General features: G+C 39.3%; 1 protein-coding gene across 2 annotated transcripts in view; it reads right to left on the bottom strand.

Moving 5' to 3' along the window:
• LOC127372083 (voltage-dependent calcium channel subunit alpha-2/delta-2-like) overlaps positions 1-25,722 on the bottom strand; it is a 41,512-nt gene extending 15,790 nt beyond the window's left edge. For both annotated transcript variants that reach the window (XR_007886534.1, XM_051415438.1), the window contains exons 1-13: positions 25,284-25,722; positions 15,789-15,870; positions 8,763-8,879; positions 8,335-8,394; positions 4,779-4,823; positions 4,522-4,657; positions 4,259-4,390; positions 4,110-4,167; positions 3,964-4,014; positions 1,695-1,794; positions 1,401-1,562; positions 1,172-1,282; positions 974-1,052 (exon numbers count right to left, since the gene is read on the bottom strand). Coding sequence is in view for 1 of the 2 variants with exons in the window: in XM_051415438.1 (XP_051271398.1) it covers positions 974-1,052; positions 1,172-1,282; positions 1,401-1,562; positions 1,695-1,794; positions 3,964-4,014; positions 4,110-4,167; positions 4,259-4,390; positions 4,522-4,657; positions 4,779-4,823; positions 8,335-8,394; positions 8,763-8,879; positions 15,789-15,870; positions 25,284-25,399 (1,249 nt within the window). In the remaining variant the exon portion in view is untranslated. The remainder of the gene's footprint in view (positions 1-973; positions 1,053-1,171; positions 1,283-1,400; positions 1,563-1,694; positions 1,795-3,963; positions 4,015-4,109; positions 4,168-4,258; positions 4,391-4,521; positions 4,658-4,778; positions 4,824-8,334; positions 8,395-8,762; positions 8,880-15,788; positions 15,871-25,283) is intronic.
• Positions 25,723-26,610: the final 888 nt, after the last annotated feature.

Genomic DNA, 26,610 nt, shown 5'->3' with positions numbered 1-26,610 from the left:
CACGAGTACCATTTAGTCACTGTCCCTGCACGCACGAGCAAAAAGCATCCTCGGGAACATGAGTTCTCCCGAAAAGATCAATGTCACAGAGCCCTGTGAGAACTACCGCTGGTCTGCTTACTGATCTGAGAGGCAGGCTCATTAGTAGGGCCAGTGCACTGTACTGTACATGCTGAGCTCAGTGATTTATTTATTTGTTATTTGTCTGGGTATTGATTAATAAATATACAGACTTTTAAAGGATCGACTGAGTGGGCCTGGTATAGCAATGAATTATTTGTTAAGCTAAAAATACATGTGCTTTACTGGTGATGCTTTACAGTCCAATTTATACAACTGATCTTGTCAGGGCATAAAGTTTATTTTTTGGAATTGTAACTGAGCTACATAACTTCTGAAAACCTTCTATAGTATCAATATTGTATATGGGGATATATGGGGTAAAACTCAACTACTTAACCAAAAAAAAGTAAAAAAGTAGCAGTTGTAATTTGATTAAGAAAAAATATACACCCACATATTTTAATAAGGAAAATTTAAAATTTTCCAAAGCGAAATAAGATTATAAATTTGTTTTATACTGATCTTTAGTGAATTCAAACACAACAAAAAGTAAGAGTTTATGAAAACTAGTTAGAAAGTGAGTTGAAATAGTAATAATAGTAAAAGTAATAATATGTAAAAGTAATGAATAAACTGGTGAAACTGTCAACTTAAAGTAAAAGATAAATGGTTGAAACGCCCAGTTTCTACCACTCCAAGCAAAACAAATACTTGACCGAATATTCAAATGTATAAAAAAAAGGGTAATTAATAATATAACAGTTTTACATAATTAATAGTTTTAAATAAATAGTGGTACAGGTGAAGGGATGCTTCATCTGACAGGGCTGTGGGGGTACGTCTCGGCTCCACAGTATGTGATATAGGGAATAAAATAAAATGAATGAATCACATAGAAAATTCAGCTCACCTTTATTGGTGCATGCAATCCACTGTAAAGGTGTGACATCATAGTTGTGTTGACCCACAGAAAAGGTGAAAACTCGAACCTTCGGAGGAACAAATGAAACACCAGTTTTCAGAGGGTGATTAAGACACAGCACCCTTATAAAATGCTGGATGTGACTGAGAGGTGTCTGTTATAGTGTGAGGATCAGAACAAACCAACCGTTTTGTTGGGCCAGTTGTATTGCATGAAGACATCCTGAGCTCTGTCCTCTCCTCCATCGGTAAATAGCATGATTATTTTATTGCAGTTGGCCCGAGGGACATTTGTCTTCTGGAAAATACATTTAAAAAGGGAGATGAATGAGAATGAACAGTAGTTTTGGTCAATACAGCAAAACACTGTGTGTAGACGCTAGTATTGACACGATGTAAATCAATACGTCATTTACATTTAACAGCTGGTTGAAGGCAAAATGAAATCCAGACTTGTAGTCAGTGGTGCCTTTAGCCTGCATTTGCTGCACTGCATCCTTGAAGATCTTTTTGTTGCGTACATTAGCCTGGACGAGATGTTTGAAGCAGGGAACCACAGCCTCGGCCTTCTCGTTAAACTAAAACACAGCAGGAGTCACAGTTTGGGCTTAAATGTGTAGAGACTGAAATTAAGTGAAACAAGTACAACAAAGCCAAGATAGACAGATGTGAAATAATGGAGAACCAGTCAGTAAGTGCTAGATGCTAACCCTGGCCACGTTGACGTAGTCATCATCAGACAAAGTGTCCAGCATTTCCATTACTGACGCTTTGATCAGTTTCAGGGTGAGTCCACTGACACTGCCGCTCCTGAGGAAACACACAAGTATCATCTGAGTCACAAGTTCAAAGACATACACAGGGATATAAGCACACACAATCACAAAGGTTTTTATATAGAGGTTTGCAAAAGGATTCAGCAGCACGTTTCAGCTAAGCATTTACTAGAACTGAAGGTGCACAGTACATGACTCCATCTGCAGTGGATATGAATAAAGTACTGCTAAATAAGACCTAATGTCTGTGCTGTTTAAGACTCCTTTGGTCAAATAACTTATGAGGAATTATGAGTTTTTGTTGGTAAACTTTTAATCTACTCTGATATGGTTGCTTAAACTGATTTTTAAAAATCCATTAGGTCTATTTCAGTATAATTAACTGCTTACATTACAATGCACGCTCTCTCTCCCTCTGACTTTCCAGACTTTAGTCTTAAGTAGTGCTGAAAACTTTAAACATGCTTCCTCCAAATGTTCAATCATAGATGTAATTTCCCCTGCCGCAGTGGTTAATCAGCAGTGATAAATCCTTTTTAGCGGCTATTTGTTCGCATTTCCATTTCCTCCTCCCGAAGAGGAATGCACTAATGTACACTTTACATTAACCCAAACACAATTTTCAGCAGTGCTGCTGAAACTGCAAGACAAAAAAAACTTAATTTAACCCCAGTGAATAGATGGACAAACGCTATTTAGTCCCTAAATACTTTCTGAATAAATAAAGAGCCTATGAATTCCTGAGTTTTGGCTTATAGTTTATTTAGCAGTATTTCTTACATATTACTTATAATACAAAACAACACATGGGGTTTCTTTTTCATTACTCGTTGTTTTCCTGTTTGAACTTGAATACACGGCTGCCTCTCTGACAACTTCGATGTATGTAAACAAACGTTTCATGTTGATGAAAGGTCATTCATGAGGGCTACTCTCCTGTTTTCCTCATTCAACTCAATAATAGGATTAACCTCGCAGAGAGTGCCAATGAACGGTCCATTATCACCTCAGTGAATTGCAACCATGGGGACAGTGCAGTGTCCCAGCAGGCTGCGGTACTCGACCATAACTGAGGCTGAATACACTCAGCAAAACACACTATACTATCTGTTGCCATAGAAACAGGAAACAAAATTCGGTCGGATCACGTTGAAGCCTTAAGCAACAGTTTGACATTTTGGGATAAATGGTTTCTGGTGAAGAGTTAGATGCACAACACAGCATAAAGACCTTAAACAGGGGGAAACAGCTAGCCTGGCTGTCTCCAATGGTAACAAAATCCACTGACTAAGTCTTCTAAAGCTCAACATTTGACACGTCTTTTGTTTAATCCATACAAAAACAACTGTAAGAACACAAATTTGCTGTTTTAAGGGGATTATGTGCTAAACTATCTTGGCTGAGAGCAGTAACTTCCTGGAGACTCCACTGTCTCCAGGCAACTGCCGCCTGTTCCTAGACTTTGTGCTAAGCTAGGCTAACCAGCTGCCTCTCCTGGCTGTTGCCTTATATTTAACAGACAGACAGAAGAGGGGTATCAATCTCCTCAACGGTCTCTCTGCTGGGAAGCAAATAATTGTATAAGTGTATATCCCAAAATGTCAGATTATTCCTTTAAATAGTAAAGGGTCTTCATGTCTTCATGCACGTTCTGCTGTTTCTCCAGTTATAAACCTCAAAACAACATCTTGTACGAGGCATTCAGACTTTGCTCTTGTGTCTGAATAATTTCTAACTTAACCTTTATGCCGTTACACATGATAAGCAATAAGAGCTGCGCTCTCAGCTTGTTTCAGTGCAGAGTCAGTGCCAGGTGCGCTGTTTTTCTACTACAAAACAACTTCAGTCTAGCTTCTTTCATCTAGTTTTGCTGGCCTATGGGACCAGACGGCCGAAGAAGCTGCTCACTTATGTGAAATAACACCATTGACAGTCTCTTCAGTTCACTCGCGCGAGAGAGACAGAAGTGCAAGAAAGGCTGTGGAAAACTTCTCAGATGGATTTCAACACCACTTAATTATTTAAAACTGCAAGAGAAATGAAAGTTTTGTGTTTTTTTTCAATTCACAAGGGCACAGCGAGAAGTAGAAGCAGCACGCATTTCTGTTTTAACAGTATACTTACGCTACATTCACATGTAAGCCAATAACTAAACCCAAGAAAATTACAACTCAAACTATTTGAAACATCATTAAATACTTACACATCAACAAGAATGACCATATCTTTGGGGGATGAGGCTCCCTGGATGTACCTGTGACAAAGAAAAGGAGTGGATGCAAAACACTGTAAATCTACTGCACCTGTGATAGGCCAACATGAAAAGATGCTTTAAGCAGAATACTGTACCACGGCCTCCTCCTGACGTCATACAAGTCGATTTTATCAGGGGCTTTCCAAGGTGTGGCTGAAAAAAAAGATGTTTCACTCATACTATTCAATGTATTTAATATTCAACATGAGGTTAGGAAGCACAGGAACGGTTGTTAAAATCCTACCTGGGTAGTAGCGAGTGACTCCCGTCGCACTCCCAAACGCTTGCCACAGCAATGATGGATCCTCCTGACTGTTCTCCATGAACACTTTCTCCAGCGCCTGCGTCCAGTTCAACTCATTTAGAATGACTGGAGCTGATGGGGGAAAGAGTAAAACTTCTTAGATATGCTCCTGTAAATGTGTAAAATAAATCTGATCATTAGAGCACATGACATCTTTCCACAGTGCTGTGTAAAAAAAACAATAAAATAAGAAGGTCACTTGCCTCCTTTATAAATATCTGTGGGAATCTGAACAGCTGTGTACGAATAGTTGACATTATTCTTGAAGTTTGGATCATACACAAACTCCAGCTTGATGTGCGAAGGATTTTCCACCTCTCCTTCTCCATCCATGGAATACTATGAGAACATGAGAATATATCTATTTATTTCAATCATCGCCAAGTAATCGTCCTACTGTCGAATGGCCTCAGTGAACAAAAACAAAACAGACAAATCAGTTTATTGGTCCTTTACTCACATAATCCAGCTCTGCCTTTGAGTCATAATAAGCCATGTCCAGCTCCTAGAAGAAAACAGATGCATATATAACACATGGAGAGTACTTAATTAGGGTATTTTAATGAATTATAGTTAATGTATTAAACTGTAATAAACTGTATCGATCTCCAAAACCAAACTTTTTTGAACTTTTATTCATTTACCTCCCAAATTGTCTTATTAGTTTTAAATATGTTCACTGACAGTGAGATAGACCACCACGGTTCATGTGTAAATGTCACATAAATGAGGGGACAGATATTGTTAATCTATCCATTTTGTGTAATTCATTAATCTATTGTTTCATCTCTAAAATGGCAACAATGGTGACAAATGCCCATTGAAGTGAAAGAAGCAAATCCTTCCATTTGTGAAGCTGTAAGCACCAAATGTTTGCTATTGTTTTCTGCTCAGTACTGTCACATTATGAATCAGTAGACAGGCTGTCAGGCTTGGGTAGAGCATCGCCATCTGTTACTCTAAGTTTTTGAAGAGACCTAACATACTTCAGAATAAGCGTGACATCTACTCGGCGGCTGCTATGTGACTATTTTTGGCCTGTTTTGATTACCAAATCTTGTCTCCAAAGAGGGCTTTCACCTATATTACAATTTAGCTAAATATAACAAGTCTCTCTCTGTCTGCTGTTTGTCTTCTTGCTGTTAGTAATACAGAGCTCCCGTCCTCACAGGAGTAAAGCTCTGAGTCCTGCCATTGTCAGCCAGTGACATTGCTCAGTCCTCCATGCTAACTTCTCCTAAGAGCTCTGCTTCTTTAGATCTGACCCTGAACAGCAGTGTTTTAATCCTCTGTTTTATACATAATAAAATATGTATTTATTAAAATGTTTAGGGGTGTTCTTGGCGTCAGGATTTCACGATTCTCGATTCAAAACCATTTTTGATTCATTAAAAATAAAAGGGGGCAATATGACGCTTTTCTCCAGTGCATTGTGGGCCATACCACTGACACCTGTCATTTGCCCACTGAGCTGCAAATGAAACGTAACTGACAGTTCAGATAACTGGTCTTGATGAGCTAATTAAAGTAAATTAAAGATAATTATTGCATCATTAAATCCAAAATGTGCCCAAACACTACTACAGGATTACTCTAGTATGCATGCGCCATATACCGTCCAGGTGCTACGCTGTGCCCTCGTGGTTGAGTTATGTCTTTTTTGTTCAGTGAACAGAAATGTATTAAGTAACGTTAAATCGTCAAAACTTTTTGCCATTCGTGAACTGATTCAGAATTGTATAAGATAAAAATTCCTGTCACCCTCCCCTGAAAACATACCTATGAATATTATATTCAATTTCTGCAAATAGTTCCTCCTAAATGTTACACACTGGACCTTTAAAGCAATAGTTTGACTTCTATTTCCTTTGTTTGGCATTTTACTTTATTTGGATAGTGTCAGTAGAGAGTGACAGGAAGGGTGGGATGAGAGAGGGAAAGACATGCAGCAGAGGGTCTGTGGGCCGGATTCCAACCCGGGCCATCAGTTAGTCGACAAAATCAATACAAAAACCAAAGTGTAAAAACGACAATGGTTTTATTTTGGGTTACAAAACTATTTATTGCCTAATGCAGGGATTTTCTGGAGATATAACATGCTAATCTGGGAGCTTTAGAGGTAAAAAGAATTTGTTGCCTTTGGACACAGACAGGCTAGCTGTTTCCAGTCTTATATACGTAGACTAATGTAGAATTAGTTTATTGAGATTGAGGTTGACAGCTATCAGGTCCATTTGTTTTGCAGAGAACGGGAGAGAAGAAGCAATAGGAATACCGATACTTCAAAGAGTCATTTTTGAATCTCTGCAACTGATTTCCATCACACTGATACTGGAATACAGTGGCAATACAGTTAAAGGGTAGGAAATCAGTCTAAATGCTTATGGCATGCTTTAGAAAACATCTGACGCTGTTGGAAAGTCGAGACCATTTTCTATGAATGGGCTAAAACATGCAAAAATCTCTGGTCTCTTTTAAAATGACAGAGGGACTCAGTGCCTCAGAGAACGATGTGAGAGGCCAAGTGAGAGGATGAGGTTAACCCCATCCCATTTTGTTGGGCAAATGAAGCAGACCAAGTGGAAAAGTGGAATGCCAATGTGTGTCGGACTCAACAGAACCGCACGGCTGAGTGCACTCAGTCATCTGTTGAGCCAGCTGAGCGCTGAGGGATCTGCTCAGCTGACTGGTGTAAATGTTCTTTCTTTCTCAGGTCGTCCTATTTAGAGTCACAGCGCTCAGAGACATATCCATCTGGTCCGAATTTACATTAGTAGTTAAATTTGACTGCGTAACATTTCCAGTATGAGGAAATACTTCATCTTTATTCTTTTACCGTCATTTGATGATCAAAATATAATTTAGAAATCAGAGAAGTGGCCAATACAAATTCTTGATGATTAATTGAGCCTGCAAAAATGGGCTCTATTTTCCTGAAATAGGTTGCAGATGCAAACGCAAGCAAAATCTATAGTTGCAAACATAAATGGATGTGACCAGTACATTTTTAGCAATTTTGATGACGACATACACAAACCAGGTGCAGCTGGGCGCAACATGGAAGACAGGCTGAAAACATTATTATTAGTGGGAGGAATACAGAATCAGCAGGTGGAGTCATGGCGAGCTTCAGTAATGACCAATCACATAAACTCCTCTCATCCCCTTTAAACACAGCAACAGGTGGAACAGAGGGACAGAGGATGAACCATAGTTGTGCAAACAATGAATACAGCCTAATTAATAAAACATTTCAACTCTGCTCCTCCTCTGCACGAGGAGCCTCATTCATGTTTTTTAAACTTAAATCTATTTGCAAAATATCTGTCCTTATTTATACAACGGGAAAAAAATTCTAGTTAGTGTGCATAAGGTTAGTTATTGCTGGTGTCTCATCAAACGATTTAAATAATTAATGAAGGTGTCCATGCCGTGCCAGCTGTGTGTAGAGGAGTAAGCAGGATTTCAGAGAAGTGTGAATGTGATATTCTGACATGGAGTTGGTTCTGAGCAGAAGGAAAAATAATCCACTGAAAGCTGGAGGCGGTTTCTGCCTCCGCAATCTGCATTCTCAGTGCATTTTTATTTATTTGTATCCTTTATGTATAACCTCTTGCCGTCGTGTGCCCCAACAGTATTCTGCTCCCTGAGCTTTGCCCGGCAGAAGCCCCGAGCCTATATTTAATCACGGGTCAAGTTGGGTCTTATATTAACGGGCCGAGTTCAGCCCGTAATGGACTGAGAGATAACTGCAGGTAACAGATCAGTTCATGTTGAGCTGTGCTGGTGCGTAGAGGGTACAGGACTGCAGACAAAAATAATGACCTAATGTGTGAACTTGTTCAGAAATGTGAGCAAGATGCGTTCACTATCATATTTTATTTGTTCACAGTATATAGGATGGATCAGATTGAGGTGTCCCTGATTACGTGTATATGCTGCCATTAGCATTATCAACAACTGTAAATATTTACAAACCAGTTTGTAAGCGACAAAACAGAAAACTGGAGCTTTACCTTGATACCATCCTGCCATAGATGCTCTCGCTGGAGCCGCTCTGCTTCACTGGCTAACCTCTAAATGTTGAAAACAGAGAAACACTCAAATTAGAGGAGTTAGTACGGCGACACGTCAGATTTCTCCAATCACGGGTGGAACAACACTGAAACATCGGGAATTCTATCAATCAAATACTTTTTTGTTAATCAATAAATGTATGAATTTAGTACTACATTATCATTGTATGGAATTATATTAAATCTAAACTTAATTAATTAGCAAGAAGCTTCTTGACTCTATTACTCTAAAACTGCACAACATAGTTCTGAGCTAGATCATTTCATTTGCAGGGGAAAAAATGATGGTTAAAATCAAAAGAAGAAATAAGTAGTAGATAAAACAGTACAGTCAGTGGGATCAACATTAGTCAGAAACATATACTTACATCAAGTGCTTTGCGCTTCTTAGCCAGGAGTTTCTCTATGTCTGAGGCCACCTTCTCCACAATCTTCCGAGGCTGATTCTTCACAAGACTAAACCGTCGTCTCTCTTCATTGTATATCTGTAAATTTTTAATGGATAAAGTAAAAAATGTAAGAGCAATAACAGCTACACAGTCATTTTATTAACACTGTTTCTGCTGACTTAATGTCAACCTTCGACATATCATCTAAGCTGACTTAACATCAGTCTGTGTTACCATTAGTGCAATTGATTGAATCTGTGTGGTGTAATTTGAAAAATTATAATTTTTAACTCTGTATTTTGACTAGACTAAAGAATTAAAGATTTAAAGAACAGGTGCTGGGAAGTTTGAATCTCAACATCTTAGAGCAACATCACAAACAGACAGAACCATATAATTTAAAGCTCATGAATTTGCAAAATCCTTTTCTATGTAAATTCTGAGGACACGGGGGAAAAAGTCAATTGCTGTGTTGTCTGTTCAAACCAAATCTAAATATGGATCCTTTCATGCAATCTTCTCATCTTCTCACACACAGTGTCTGCTGTCTTTGAAAGATGTTTCCACTGAAGAACATAACTGGAATTTCATACCAAAATGACAAAGACACTGTCTACTTAATCTTTTATATACAATGGGAGGATGGTTCTTGGAAGAACACTTAAGGAAATTCCTCTTGAAAACAAATAATGCAACATTCAGATAAAACATTAGCAATGTTTATGCAGAGCCAAATATTACGGTTATAATTGGTTTCAAAGCCAAAACAGAATTTAAAAAATGTTCCATATAAACCCCTCAGAATGAACATGCCCGAAACGAAATCTCAATCGGTTGCAGAGGGGCAGTTTAAAGGTATCCATGAACTAAACTAAACAAAAACTGAACCATGTAAACAGTGAACCTGATTATTTTATGGCTGATTACTTTCTGCACGTGCCCTCCGGCTTGAAGCTAATGTGTGGGAAGGCACGTTGAACTAAAGCTGAACTGGACCTTTGCAGAGAGTTTGTTTTTGATACAAACTCTTGAGGAACTGAACATTACTGGACGCTTAGACAGTAGGAAAACAAGAAATAACATTCAAACAAGGCCTTTAAAAAAGGAATTAAGCTGGAATACTATGACGTTGAACGCCACGTTGAAGACCGCCTAACACATGGCTAAATCCCAAATCAACAAAAGTGGATCAGACCCACCACCTTAGTTTATGACAAATTCATCACTTTGCTCATGTCACTGTTCTGATTAAATCCTGAATTCTTCAAGTAGAAAAAAAACAAAAAACCTAAATGAGGTCACAGGTCACAGCCTCTTAATTTGGCCAGACTGACAGTCTCATTAGGATAGCGTAGGTTGTTTAGAGGTTGTTTTGAACTTGATCTTGTTCTTGATCTTGTTCTCCTCAGCTGAGCCTCAATAAATTCTGCCGTGGAAGTCATCAAGACCTCCTGAACTCTTCATCGAGTACGAGTGGTTCTTCACAGTTTTTCCATCACTGCACCTTTCTAGTCTTCTGACCACTCGAGGTACTTCACACTCCATGCCACATTCATACACTGACGGAAAAGGCCTCCACAAACAGAAACTAATTCATTCACACACCGATGCACAGCATTGGGAGAAAATTGGAGTTCAGTATCTTCCAAAGGACACTTCAACATGCAGTGGGGAGCGAAGATTGGTGGACAATCCACTCTACCTCCTGAGCCACAGCCGCCCCTAAACCCATGTGTGTGTATCAGTAAGCCCTTACAAATAATGTCTTCCGGTGGTGACAAATATTTCAGAAATAAGTGGGAATTTATAGCCTATTTAAGCCAGAAGACTAGATCTATTTTAATGTACAGCAACTGAGTCACAGACTACTGTGTGAGGCTCTCTGTGAAAAGGTGAAATAACTGTTTGCCCTTTTCATTATATTCTGACCCCGGTCTAAAGCTCACTGCAAACTGAACAAACCAGATTCACCCAGATGCCTGTCTCCAGAGGACCTGAAGTTAAATTAGACCACACATGAAACACGTCAGTTACATTCAGAGAATCTGAAATGTGGCCTTTCAACATCCTTACAAAGTATTCCTTAAGATTTCATACACCAGAGACCTTTGTGGGTCATTAGGAGACATCTGGGAAAGATACTAGAGTGAGGACACATTTGAACTGCATCTGAGTGACTATTTAGTTTCAAACTAATTTCTACTTTAAAACTTAACTTTTAAAAACAAACAACAAGCTGCATAAAATGTTTTTACAGTTGTACTCACAATTAAATAAATACTGGAAGACAAAGATTTAATTGAGTAGATGCACTGACATGTGGAATCAGACACTGTTTTTAATAGATGGTTCACTTTTACTTTTCTCATCACCATTTAATGAGACTTTCACTACATCATTACACCATTTTAATTAAACTTAGCACAAAAAGTAAGGAAATTTGTGTTTGGCTGATTATTTCTCTGTGGTAACAATGCTTTTTGGCAATAAATCTTATACCGTTGGAAAGCCTGTAAGGAACATGCACTTGTGGGATGAGCAGTAGAGCTGAGTATGTGGGTTGCGCCCATGAAAAATTTGCCAAATCTTCTCTGCCAATGCCAAACAGCTTATTCTGCCATTGACTGGTTTGGTGTTTGGTGGATTGGATGATTGAAGTTTGAAGAAACAAGACATATTGGCAATTTAACAAGTTATTCATTTCACTAACAGGAGCCTCAGTAGCGTGTGGAAGAACCATACACAGCCACAACAGCCTGGCATCTCCTCCTCATGCTGGTCACCAGCCTGGTCACACACTGCTGTGGGATGGCATCCCATTCTTCAACCAGCATTTGTCGCAAGTCAGCCAACGTGGTTGTGTTGGTCACTCTGGCACGAACAGCACGCCCAAGCTGATCCCACAAGTGTTCAATGGGGTTGAGGTCAGGACTGCTGGCAGGCCATTCCATCCTCTCCACTCCCACATTCTGGAGGTAGTCTCTGATAAACCCCGCCCTGTGGGGGCGAGCGTTGTAATCTTCGAGGATAGAGTTCGGTCCCAGACTGTAGAGATATGGGATTGCCACTGGTTGCAGAATCTCATCTCTATATCTCTCTGCATTGAGATTGCCTCCAATGATGACAAGCCTCGATTTTCCAGTGAGGGAGATGCCGCCCCACACCATCACACTGCCTCCACCAAAAGATGTTATTCTGTCATTCTATAGTGCAATCAGCATAGTGTTTTCCACGTCTTCTCCACACTCTGACCCTGCGATCCAACTGCCGTAGGCAGAATCTGGACCCATCACTGAACATAACGTTCCTCCACATGTTCAGGTTCCAGTGCACGTGTTGCCAACACCAGCGCTAACGGGCCTGACGGTGAAGGGCAGTAATGGCAGGACTCCTGGCAGCCCTATGAGACCGGAGATTGGCTGCGTGTAGTCTGTTCCGGATTGTCTGGGCAGAGAGTTGTCGGCCCTATCGTCCTGCAAACCTTGAATGCAAATCTGTAGAAGACAGCCTACAGCACCTAAGTGCTGACAGGGTGGGGAAATGGTCTTCTTGGGGTGTCGTCTTCTTGGGATGCCCACTTCGCGGCCTGTCTTTGACATCCCCCGTTATATGGAACTTGGCCTTCCATTTGGAGATGGTACTAGGGCTCACTCCAAATAATGCCACAACGGTTTTGCGGAACCCCAGCTTGAAATTGCCCTATCGCAGGGGCCCTATCCAGATCAGTCAAAGTGCCAATCAGGCATCTGACTGGCAGCACCTGGGGGTACCAGAAGCTCAAAACAAGTGACAATAGCAACAGCAAAATAACCTGTGCGCTGCTGCTCATCCCACAAATGCATGTTCCTTACAAATGGGGCACCATTTGAAAGCGAACTAAACAGGCTTTCCAGCGGTATAATATTTATTGCCAAAAAGCATTGTTACCACAGAGAAATAATCTACCAAACACAAGTGTCCTTACCTTTTGTGCTAAATTTATATTACTGTATATTAAGTTTGTTTAATCTCTGCTCTATGTGATTTATAAGATTAGCTGACAGAGGCCCACATTCAAGACCTCTCCAAAAAGAATATATAAATTTTTTTATATTCTTTGTTTTGCCTGCAGTATCTAACTACACAAACAGTGTCTTCTGCAGTACATTATTACACACAGAAACCATGATGACTGGGAGTTCAAGAGGTTCATAATTATCAGATATTCTGGGGACAAGACAGTGACAGTGTCTTGCTACGAGCTGCTGCTTGGTGGGTTTTAGGCCACCGCACTCTCTACCTCCCGAGGAAAGATGTCAGACAGGAAGATGAAAACAAGACAGCCAGTGACCTGGATGAATACATTTGGGAAACCTGCATACATACTGTATGACAGCCCTCTCCCTATAAATGGACTTCATGAAATGAACTTCAAGACATCCCTCAAGTTTTGTACTGACCAGATGCTTCATTGGCCCACACTGTACAGATGGGAACATGCAGTAATGAACAGGGTGTTTCTGTGTGCTGTCGGAGAAGAACTAGGTCCTGTGTAGAATATATTCAGAATCAAGATGTACCACTGTTGCTGGTTCAGTGTGTAAGACTTATGGGAATCTAGCAGTGAAGTTTTAGATTAACATGTTAGATTGCAATTACATTTTGTACAAACATTATGGTTACCAGAGGTTAAACTTACTGACTGCTGTGATCCCCTGACGTTTCCTCTAACTCTACCATGTGGTTGATATTTGTGGTTTTGACTAAAATGTCAAGAAATTCGGTACAGATATGCATGTCCTCCTAAACTCCAATCACTTTGGAGGATTCTCTTACTTTTCATCTAGGGCCACCATCAGGTCACAATTTCTATTTTGTCATGATACTGCAAAAACAAATTAAATTCCCATCAGCCTCAGCTGTACTTTGTCTTAGTGCTTAGCAACTATTAGCAACAGACTGAACATGGACGTGGTAAAGATTAGGCTATACCGGCTTAACATCAGTATGTTAGCATTGTCACTGTGTTCACTTTAGCATGCTAATGTAAGCATTGATCCTAAAACAGCACTATGGCCGAGTACAGCCTTACAGAGATGCTAGCATGTCAAATTCAGGGGCGCTTTGAAGACAGACTACAGATTTTTCTCATCCTTTACATAATTACATGTTAGCTTTTCTTCGGGATTTCATCAAAAAACAGTCCAACCAAAGTACAGGAAAACAGTTTTAGTCCTAAAAAAAACCCTCATGAATAACAAGGCTATATCAAAATGTTATATATTTTTATTGGTTGAAGAATTGAAAATGATTTAAATTATGTGTTTCCTTGACAAGAGAAGACTGCAATGAGCTTTACAAGCAGAGTATAACAATTTCTTTAACAGATCCAGAGTGTTTCAGGAACATGGAGGGATTAATGAGGATTGAATGAAGGAGTGAGTCTCACATCAAGGCATTACTGAAGGCTGCAGGCTGACCATCTGCTCTGCTGTGACACAAACAGTGAGGACACGTGCCGATGCTCTCTGCTGAGGGAACGCCCCCGCACATCTTCACAGAGCAGGGCTCTCTTGCCCCCTACAGATGATCTTTGGTCCTGTTTTTGGCATTGACCTTTTCAGGGACAACCCCTTATTCCTAGACACCTGTTACAGCGAGGGTGTCTAATAGCCTTGATATCTTATTGGACCCAACAGGTAAATGGTGAAACCAGATCGCTATGAGTAATCAGGACATTTGCATGCAGTGTGATAGATCGTCAGTGCATTAGATACGTTTTAAATGTTGTCTGTGTAGTTCAGTTCTGATATAGCTTATTGCTTATTGCCATAGACCTCCATTGTTCTAGTGTTGTCCATAACCTATTAAAAACACATTACTGTCGTGGTGGCGCTTACAGAACGACAGGCAGCAACACTGATAGAGCAGAGGGAGAGCTGGGAAATTTTTGCAGCTTAAATAGACCGCCAGATTGGAAGGGTGTGCTTGGTTTGTGATTAGGGAGTGAGGCATGTCATGTGTGTATAACAGCGCAGCTTGAGTTGACTGCCTGATTCTAGCTCGCAGGCATCGCTCCATTTTTGTTCTTTTGTTCTTTTGTTCAGGAGATTTGTTGACAATGAGAAAAATATAGAATATCCCCAACTGTATCCTTTAAAAATGTCAACACAGACATCTTCTAACAAAGTCCTTGTTGCTCTGGATAATCCACAGACCTCATTGGCAACAGTTTTCACTGGAGCCACTTTTTACAAAATACATCAAAAAACAATTCTAAATCCATACAATTTATGCTTTATAAGGAAATCAGGTTTCTCATTTACAGGATATGACAGTTTAGAAATCAAGTTACTGCAGAGAGCCTGGAATCAGATTACCTTAATGCATGTAATGTAAAATGCATTAAAATGCATCTCATTGAGAACTTGATGAAACTGCACAAATACTAAAGTAATGAAACAGTTCTTGAAAGTGAATTGCTCCACTGGCAAAAAAAACACAGGCATTACATGATGAGCTTATGAAAGCTTGGAATTAGTATTCATGAATGTAGGTGTTATTAAGCTCATGACTTCATGAAACATAATACTAGATATTCTAAATCTAACCACTGTGGGTGTCTGTTTAAGCATTTCTTTTGCTTGGTAGGAATCGTACTATGTGTGCAAGATTGATAATTATTGCAAACAATACACAAAGTGCCAGCAAAAGTTGGCTACGTTCGGCATACATTCGGGAAACAGATGAACATAAAAGCTATTACAGAGAGTTTTATATCTGTCCAGGGAAAAACAAAAACATTGTGTAACTGGCTGCATTGCATTGTAAGATGTCCCAGAAAATCACAAAAAAAAAAAACAAAGAGGTTTCAGAAAGGCAGATTGTAATTGTTTATTATTTTATGCACCTACTTAGCTTAATGGATTTATACCTTTTTTGCACACTGACCTCTCTGCTCGGTTTTTTATGCAGCACTTTGATAAGTACAACCTGTATACTATAAAAAGAGAGCTACACACTCACCCCTTTCAACTGCTGAGCTCCAGTGATGTGCTGAAAGACTCTGTCAATCTCCTGCTCGATACGCCTGGCCCAGTGCATTATCCTGTGGATAGACATCACAGGCTGTCACACAACACAAACAAATGAAAAAGATATGTGTGTGTGCGAGTGTGCGTGTTTGTATTTCAAAGACGCAAGCAGCGATGTTGCAACAATAACAATATCTATTGCCTGCACATGGATTACAACACAAATTGTGAAAACATTAATTTAAGAATATTTTCAAAAAGACATTACTCTGAAAATTAGAGGATTACTTCTTTTGGCTCTTATTTAAATACATAAATATTGTTTCAATATGTACTGAATGTATAAGAAATGTGCTTCCACACTGTAAACAATATATATATTTTTTTTTTTCTGAGAATTTCACACCACTGGAAAACAACTCAGATGTGTGCACCTCTCTGATTCCCTATCATCAACATCTTTTCAAGAGAAATATTTCCTCTGACTTATTACCACTGATTACACTTATTCAGCATGTTCTCATTTTACACAACTTTCACTGAATGACATATGGAATAGAAAAGAAGACAACAGTTGCATCCTTCGCTGCTGAGGTTGAGAGTAAGCCATGAAATATGAGTAACGCCACCTAATCAGCTTTGTTGACTCATCATCCTAATTCCGTGAAAGAATATTTCCAAAGAAAATAAAAACATACAATTTGCTACATGATTATTTTATAAGTATGTAAATAGCTTTAAAAACCTGCTGTGACAACGAGGTGGCCCTGATGCAATTGGAATTTCTTGTGGTGCCCCGAAAATAGAGAAACTAATGAGCCAGGGTAAACAAAACCTCCGCTGTTGTGGGTGTTAAGAGTAACAAATAACAGGAAATTCAGTGAAGGAGAGGTATACATGTGGCTCTAGATGTGAGTTATTCAACAAATCCAAGGGCACTACAAATTAATGCTGAAAATGTTTAGTATTAAAACAGTTAAATCAATACTTCTCTCTCATTGTCAAGGTTGTGTTCTGTTTTTGTTGAACCACAGAACGATTCAGTCCATCTTATCCAATAATGTGTGTGTTATCAATTCTGAACCAGAAGATGTGGTTTAAATCGGCTCACAACTTGCTTTTACGTTTTTCAAGTATAATTAGGAGCAGTTACAGAGAGACATTAGCATCGTGTAGTGGTAGCAGTAGTAGTCGTATTTTGTTCATCTACCTGGTGAATGTAAATCTAATATTCACTCTTATAGCTCTGTTTTTGGTCTCTACCAACTCCTGAGGGAAATATCTGACTCTTTCGCTGCTAGATTCCCTGTCTGTATGGCGTTTGATGCTGGGCAGGTAGTGTACAGTGGGTTTTTAGGGCAGTCGAAAACAACATGAGAGCAGTGAGAGTGAACAGTAAGGTTGTGGGCTGGCGAGCTAAAACTCACTATAAATCTCAGTAAAGCCAAAGCTGCTGATTCAGGTGATAATTCTCTGTAGGTTCATCGCTACGAGCGACCCATTTCACATTCATCATTTAATGCATTGCTATTATAAAAATAACATAGCCATGTATTATTTTTTAACCTAGAACCACACATATCACAGAAATGCTGCTGTACTGAGCTTTCAATGAGCGATGTGTGTGAATAGACACAAACTCAAGGTCATTGTATTTTTTGTTCATGTCAGAGAAATACTTGCATAATATTTAGACTGTCCTAGATAATGAACATAAAACACATGATTAAATTCTGTTTTCATTCAAGCAAAAAAAAAAAAAAAACCTAGCTACAGTGGACTGCATACAAGATACTAATCCTATACTAACAGGAAATCACTGTAATTTCCAATAAATAAAATGTCCCAACAATATTACTGTGTAAAAATTAAAGCAGACAACAAAATGAACAGAGTTTAATTTGTTAGTCTCCACATTCAGGTAGTGAAACAGTTAAGTGGAGATGCATCAAAATCAGAGACATCGACAACTACTACTACTGCACCCGATGATGGATGACTGCCAGCACCAATACAGTTGTTTTTAATAAAGTAATGTTAAAAATAGAATGTTTTTTGGGTACCTATTTAATGATCCATCTAACAGAATCAGCACTCCTACCAATAGCTCATGTTAAATGTCAACTCCAACACAGAAATCTCACCCACCATCGACTGCACACCAGAACCACCAACCAACAGCTCTGCATAAGCACATGTGGTTCCAGCAGCTAATTTCCTCCCCGCCCACACAGACATCATGGGTGTTCAAGTAGCTTTAACAAGGAACCGAGGAAGCACAAACAATAAAAGGGCAAGATGAAGAAAAATAATTGCTTTGGAATACTTTTATATTCAGACCTGCAGAGGAACACGTCCAGAAAATAAAACTCTGCTTTTTTTAATGCATATGGACTTTCCTTCAGAAACGCAAGCTTCTTCTCCTTCCTCCATGATCAGTTTCATTATTTTTAAAACATAAAACAGAGAAACATCAAGCGCAAAGACGACATATAACAAACTAAATCTGTCAGGGTAAAAAATGTGAGGAAAACTGAAATTTGCAGTGGAAGACTGCAGATATTATTCTACCCAGACAATTTAATTCACTGTCAGAAAACAGTTGAGAGACTTGCTGCTACTGATTAACAAGCTTTCAGGATTTACTTCACTTTGCCAGAGACCAGTGCCTCAGGTGATGGCTCTCTCTCTAAATGACCACTGGTTAAACACAAGCTGAGATGGCAATGGGACAAACAATAGACAGGAGGGTTGTATTGAGGCTCTTTAGAATATGGTCCATCTCATAGAAGCAACAGGAAAATTACATTGTGTAAATGTAAAATGTGTTTCTCTGCACTGAGTTATATTTGCAGGTAAAAGATTATAGTTGTTTTATGTTTCCTGTAAGGCATCGGATGATATTAGAAGATATATGGCATTTTCAAATTATTTCACTCCTTTCTTTCATGTTCACGTCTTAAAAGTCAAGTGTGAAGGATTTAATGGCATCTAGCGGTGAAGCTGCAGATTGCAACTAACTGAATACTGTTCGTGTCTGTATTTGACAACCTGGGAATGAGAACGAGCTGTGAAGGGTGTAGGAGAAACTATGGTGGCCATGAAACTTTAGTTTGTCCATCTGAGCTACTGTAGATATAATGCGGACTCCATGAAAGGCGACCCGTGGCGCCTGTAGATAAAAACGTCTCATTCTGAGGTAACAAAAACACAATTCCAGGTGATAATACACTATTGAAAACATACCTATGAATATTATGTTACATTAGTCTCAATAGATACTCCTAAATGTTACACACTGGATCTTTAAAAGGCCTTTTAGTGTTGCACCCCTGTGGGGTATACGGATCAAAATTGAAGCAGCAGAGGTCCTAATATTCTTAAAAAACACTGGATCATTCATTTCCCATAGTCTGTAATGTCTTTCATTATATCCTCTGTCTGTCTGGTAAACGCTCACATATTTTAACCTTGACAGCCACAAGTGTGTAAGGCAGGCTTTCTGTTTAGAATTTAAAAGACAGAAGCCTGAATCTCTGTGGAAAGCTTCCGCCAGAGCCAGAGAAGACATTATACAACTGTTTTCAGAGTGTCCCTTCAAAGAAAATGTCTATAAGGCGAAAGTATAGCAGCTATCTTGTAAGGCAATTGCACCTGCAGTCTTTGGGCGGAGTGCAGTGCTGTCTAACACAAGAGGCAATCTACTTTTTGCAGACCATATAACCACTAACATGTAAGCCAACCAATCGCAAAAAGTGGGGTTTCAGCTGAGAATCACTGTGTAACATCAATGTTTAGACCTCACTAGTTAAACCAAACATTTTTAAAATATCTTTCAACATCTGTGTGTATTATTTTTGATGAATTTATATCATTAAAACAAAAACAGTGGAGGTCAGATGAACAGTATCAATCATCTTCACTGAACTGATAATTTGATTCTTTCGTTCTAATGAAACTTAAACTTTAATGGCCACAAGACTCGTCAGTAGGATTTGTTTTTAGTGCAGCATGGGAGAAAAAAAAACACAGTACACAGTGTCAGCAACACAACACAGTATGTGCTCTGTATGTCTTCTTCCAAAATGTGTTCTCAGTGATAAACAGCATAATCTCATCCCAAACTGCAATGTCAAAGCAGCACACACAATCCTACACAGCCTCATAACAAAAGCAGCATCCTGCAGTAAAAGAACTAGTGTCTTTCATATTCAGTGCATCAATGCCATGTTGAATCGCATGATATTAGTCACAGCGAAAAGAATCGTTTAATATGAAAAATATGCTTTAAGAGACTAAAGACTGTAGTAAATGTATAGTATTCATGTTATTGACTCTCTACATGCACAGGCTTTGCCATCTTATCCTCAAGAAACCCAGAGGTTCACTGAATGAAATCAGCCTCAATAAAGATTCACATCTCCCTTTATTCACCTGCTCACTTCATTGGTTCAACCTTCATTCACTTGCTGATCATGTCATCCCACTCTTCAGCCTGGCCCAATGGATTAGAGAAGAGTTTGTGCAGGCGAAACATTTATTTGAGCTTTCTACCTAAATTAGTTTGAACCAGGAAATAAATCTTAATACCCAGAAAATCGCCCTGGATCCTGTAAGTGCCCAGAGAGTCGATTCATTATCACTGAGACAGCTCTCAGCAGAGTTATGAGACAACATCACAGATTAAAGCCTTGTTGGGCTTGTTTCTAGTGTTGGACGAGCCACAAATCTCTACTCAACTGTCCAGATCCACAGAGAGACACTTTTCACAATGAGGACGCTTTATTTGAATACAATTTCTTTCTCACACATTTTGATTTTATTATGAGCCTCAGTACAGTGCTATAGGCTTTTTACACTTCTGATAGAAATGTTCCTCCGGTTTGGAGAAAACTGCCAAGTAAAGGGAACGGTGTGGAAAAGTAAGATGTAAGCTATTTGGTTTTTTTTTGTTTTTTTAAATCCAGCAGCATCAAGACTATCACTTTAAAGGCCCATTTAGAACATGATTGAATGCCTAACAAAGTGTCCTTGACAAGCACAGCACTATTTAAAAGTTAAATTATTTCCAGCTCGAGGCAGTCGAGGCAGCGGCAGAATAAAGTGAGGAATGCTCCGAAAAAAAAGAGCAGCAGTTATTGACAACTGTGAAGGTAGTAACAAAAACAGCAAAACATGCATATTTTTGATAAACCCTTTTAAAAACACATTCTGGTTGTCATTAGCCTTAATTTTCTACCAATTTGTCACAGGTCAATGTGTTAATGTGATTACTGCAGCCCTGAAACTGAGACCACCATGGCTGATCAAATAATAATTACTATATCATATTATTATTCTAACTGAGCTGGTCTTCCTTCTATCCCAGATATTTTTATGTATATATACTGTATATACAACTAGTGCTCATAAAACAGAAACATAAAAGTGCACAAGTTCACCGACCGGAATAAAAATCGAAAAGTCAAATCGATGGTTATGATCCTTTACAGATGTATGATGCTCTTGCTTCTTTAAAGCCCCTTTATACCATCCGATAACGGCGTTCTTGCAGGTTCACTGCATGTCACGCTGTACGAGATGGTTCTCATAAAATATTTGTGAGAATCTCTTTCAGACTGTATGATACCAATTTTGAGGCATGTCAAATGCAATTACAGCCTGGTGAATTTTTAAAACTGTAGCAATGTGTGCATGCAAGCAGAGTCACGTCATTTCTCTGCACTACTCTCATGTTTTTAAAATACAGAAAAAGTATTCTTTTTTTAACTTAACACATAAATAGTGTTTATATGGTTTTTATAATATTTTCATTTTATGGTATATTCAGATTTTTTGGTTTGTAGATGTGGTTTAGAGCAGCACTCATAATTTTGATACAACTGGACTTTAGTCGGTCGGACTTGTGATCTAGCAACTGATACGACCAACGTTTTAGATTGACGAGTAAAGATTTGACCATGTTTCACTCATAACTGTCAACTTTAGCGTGGGATAGCCGAAAATCGCACAGTGTATATGAGCGTTGTCGGTCCAACTAGCCCACTGTAATGAATCTCTATAAAGAATCTTAAGCCATCAAATTCCAAGGTCACCTCTAATCCTTGAAATAGGTCAAACAGGATGTTTAACATGAACATGCAATAATTACATTAGTATGCACTATAATTTCCAATTAATTGAAGTGAAATGATAATATGAATCGAAAATCACTCAACATATTTAAATAACTCAACAATCAACAAGCTTGTTGCATCACAAATTAATTAAAAATGCTCTTATAAAGCTTTGTATAAATCATGTGAATGTGAATAAATCAGGTTTGTATATAACTGTAACTCACAGAACTGCAGACCAGCTTCGACTGTGTGAGTCAGTGCAGCTGAAGCACAATCTAAGTTTCTAACTGTGCTCCATTTCGTCTCCTCTCAAGCCTTGTGGGATGTCAGAAAACTCTGTATCTCAATGCTGCGATAAAGCGGCTGAACAGCGCAGCGCACTTGTGCCTCTTCTCTGTTACCTGCTATAGTCACAGACCCCTGGGACGAGAGGGAGAGAAGCATATGTGATGTGACCCATATTCACTTACAGCAGAGAGAGCGAGAGGTTGAGAGGGTGGAGCAGCAGAGCGATAGGTGGAGTATAAGAATGAGATAGAGGAGACGTTTACATCTATCTATCTATCTGTCTGTCTGTCTGTCTGTCTGTCTGTCTGTCTGTCTGTCTATCTAGAACCATAGACTCCTAAAGATTATGTTCATATACAACTAAATGTGCTTTGTATTAAACAAATGCTGTCAGAATTAAATTTTTAACCATCCACACATGGTTGTAGGGATGGCAATGTCAGTCGCAAACACTTTAGTCCAAGCTGAAATATCTCAACGTCTATTGGATGGATTGTCATTACATTTTGTACAGACATTCATGCCACCCAGAGGATGAATCCTACTGACTTTGGTGATCATCGGACTTTTCCTCCATCGCTACCATGAGGTTCACATTTGGGGTTTTAAGTGAGATGTCTCAAAAACTGTTAGATGGATTGTTATGAATTTGGTACAGACATTACTGTTATTATCTGTTAACTGTCCTTTGTTTAAAGCACTGACAGACCTACAGTGGTCGAAACATTTTAAAGGACCAGTGTGTAGGATTTAATGGCATCTAGCAGAGTAGTTGCAGACTGCAGCTCCTTCACTTCACCAATTTTCTTTGTTTCTTTCTGTTGTTGTTTCTTAGAGATCAGGGGGTGGGGATGGGGGGTTGCCATGGGGATAAGGGAGGGCAGTGGAAAGGAATATGATGGCAATCTGAACACTGTTTTCAACACACAGACCATGTATGATGAAACTGCCACTGCAGGGTATAGCTCTGTGGATGTTTGATGTAATACAACCTGAACTTATAAAATAAAAAAATATATATCAATTGTTTGAGTTGTTTGTTGTGTTTATATTGTTGTCAAAAGGAATGTATTTTACTGCAAATCAAATCTACCTATGGATACAAATAAAGTAATCTTGAACATTGAACATGTCGTTTTGTTAGAATAAATCCTGCCACATTTTCCCCTCATGGGCTCCGAGTTTGAGAACCACTGGAGTAAGTAATAAAATAAATAAAAAATAATAATAAAAACAAAATGGATTAATAGATTAATCGCTAATGAAAATGATATTTAGCTGCAGCCCAAGAACTGTGATCTCTCCCTTAACCAAGTATTTTGGTAGCCTAAAATCTAAAAACATGAGGAAAGCAGGATGATGCAAACTCCAGCCCCCAGTGTCAGAGTCCTCTGTGAAGTAAAGGAGCTTCACACTTCCTGGATAGGAATAAAACACTGCCAGTGACTGTAATCCAAATTAGTAGCATATAAACATGTTGTGTGGATATCTCTATCTATCTATCTATCTATCTATCTATCTATCTATCTATCTATCTATCTATCTATCTGCAGAGACAGAAATCTGGAGTCAGACAGAAGGGGCGGGAGTGAAAAGGGCGAAGGGGAATAAATCCTCACTGCTGCAGTATTAATTCTTAATTGGAATGAGATGCTGTTCTTCAGCGTAGCGATTCTGCTTCATTTAGCTTACATGAGGAGACCCAGGGCAAGGGGCTGTGTAGCTGTTTCAGAGCACTCAGCAGAAAAATAAGTGGAAAGAAGGAGGAGGAGGAGGAAGAGGAGGAGGAGAAAGCAGCAGCTATACCCTACTTGAAATAACCCAATTCATCATAAAACACACACACACACACACACACACACACACACACACACACACACACACACACACACACACACACCCTCCCTGATTTATAGACTGTTTCCTAATTGGTAAATACACCTCGGCTCTGCAGTTGTGATTGGCCAGAACGCTCTCACTGTGTGCCCCGAAGATGAGTGGACCATCTGGCCTGTTCCTCCCTCCAGAGCAGCCTGATTGCAGAGCCTGGAGGTGGGCCCAGATAACTGTAGTCTTAAGTTAAGTGCCAGCTGTACTTAACAGTAACGGGTTAAAGGGTTAGGAATTAAGAACTAAGCACAGAATTGATTTAAATACAGAGAAAATGTTCATTATAATGCCGCCTTCAGAAGGGAGTCACAATAAACCACACCTTTCTTCATCTATGCAACCCAGCACACCTTCTAGTACCAGAAGCTATGTTGATTTTCTCAAGAGGTTGCAAGAGAAGCGAGTGTTTCATCGAATAAAGAAATGTTTTGCTCTTTACTTGAAAGCCTGCATGAAAAAATCTAGTACTGGCGCACAGGAACAGCAGGAGGAACACTGACAAGAAAAAAAAAAAGAAAAAGCCCTTTTCAGTTTACAAGAGCTGCACAGACTTACTGTTGCCTCTGACTGCTTTCACTAATAAAAGCCATGACCAGCCTCACCTATAACTTCACTGGCTTTACTTTAAAGTGTGGAAAAAAATTAAAAAACACTCTCCATCCTTGACATTATTTTTTAGGTCTCCCAGATATAAAAGAAGAACCATCAGAGTAATAATCTGAGATCTGATTAGATGGATCTTTATATAGCTTTCACTGTTCAGATAAGTACAAAATAAAGGCTAGAACTCATCATTTGGTACTGAACAGGCTCTTTATTGGCCATTTTATATTACATAAAGGCCAACTTGATAAGGAAGAAAACATATGGGATCTGCGAAATGTTGTTGTTCATATATATATATATATATTTATATATATATATAAATATAAATATCCCTTTTAAAGATGTGAATAGCTGTCCTATGTATGCCCAGTCATACTGTGGACTACACCTTACACAGCAATGAGCTTTGAACACCCAGCGTTTACATTGATGCAAACGCCAACACTGACACCAATTACATAACAGCAGCAAATAAAACAGGATGACTGAAGTATCTCTTGACACCACAGCTGAGTGGACAAAGCCCCAAAGTTGCCTCCCATCAGAGCCCCGCTGTGTTTTCAATCAGGGTGCCCGTCACTTACGTGTATTGCTGGGGGAACGTGAGACCCGCCGCTCCAGGCCACGATGCGCTGAAAATCAAGATAATCTGGATAGATACCAAGCAGACGATGCTGCAAGACCCTTTGCCTATCGCCATTTTCCATTAACAAGTCTCGTCACGGCGTTTTCGGTGCGTGAATGAAGCTCTCCGGACTGTCTCCGGGGCATACGGCGAGCTGGTGTGAACGTCCGGGCGGTTCAGTTCATGTCGGTCTGTGTTGTCGAGTGGACGCGGAGGAGGCAGGCATTGGCCGTGGAGGCATCGCGGACGGTGGGAGATGCACTAATGCAGCTGCCAAGACACTGCAGAGTCTCTCCTCCTGCTCCCACATACACCACCACCAACACTAACACCACCAACACCAACACACAGGCCGGCGCGTCCACGACGGCTCTTTCTCTCTCTCTCATCAGCAGCCCCGTGGAGCCAGGCGCGTTCACGCTCACCAGGCAACAGAGGAGCAGAAGAAGAATCTAGTTTAGCTTTATTTATCTCTGCAGGGCCACGTGGGATTTGTCATCGGCATAGATTTCCTTTTTTTTTTTTTTCATATATAAGACTGACCCTAACCCTGCGTTTACTGTGTGGGGCAGGGGGTGTGCAGGGATGCAACAGTTAAAAAGCACTAAATGGTCCCTGAATGCAAAAACATAAAGAAACACTAAAAACATCCTCTTACCTGCAAATTATAAATGATATATAGTTTAAAATACACACTGTGCGTATATCATCCATACCATAACTGCCAATTATAAATCCTACACACTGTATATAGGCATTTACTGTAGGTAATCTAGTACTGTACCCATCAAATAGGCCTATTTGTTTCTTTGCTCTATTGGTAGTGTTTATAATTTACAGAACACTTGATTTGCATATAGACATTGTTGATGGTCACTGTTGCTTATATTTACCATAAAACCTCAATTAGTTGCCGGGGCTTTTATTTGCTTAAATCACTGAACTCAACCTGCCTTTATTTCAAACAAGCCTTTATTTCATTTTACACAAAACTCTTTCTCAGCAAAGATTGGAAATATATTCAAATTGTTTAGTTAAACCAGTATTAATATTACTTATATGTTATCAAATAACATATGAATTACCAATCATTCCTTTGATAATTTGATACTTTAGTGCTCATGGTTTCTGTAAAATGAACTGAGTGATTGAATTGTGGACAATCTAAGTGATCTAACCATGTGAAGCCACACTGACAAAAGTTTAAACATTTATATTTGTGTAGGCGGTCTAGGCAGCTTAGAACTCGCTCGAATGGGCGACCCATGGGCTTCAAGAGGTTTTAT

The sequence above is a fragment of the Dicentrarchus labrax genome, unplaced genomic scaffold (assembly GCF_905237075.1).
Source record: "Dicentrarchus labrax unplaced genomic scaffold, dlabrax2021, whole genome shotgun sequence".
In the NCBI taxonomy this organism is placed as follows: domain Eukaryota; kingdom Metazoa; phylum Chordata; class Actinopteri; family Moronidae; genus Dicentrarchus; species Dicentrarchus labrax.
Note: the sequence above shows the minus strand (reverse complement) of the source record. Positions and strands in the feature narration are given on the sequence as shown.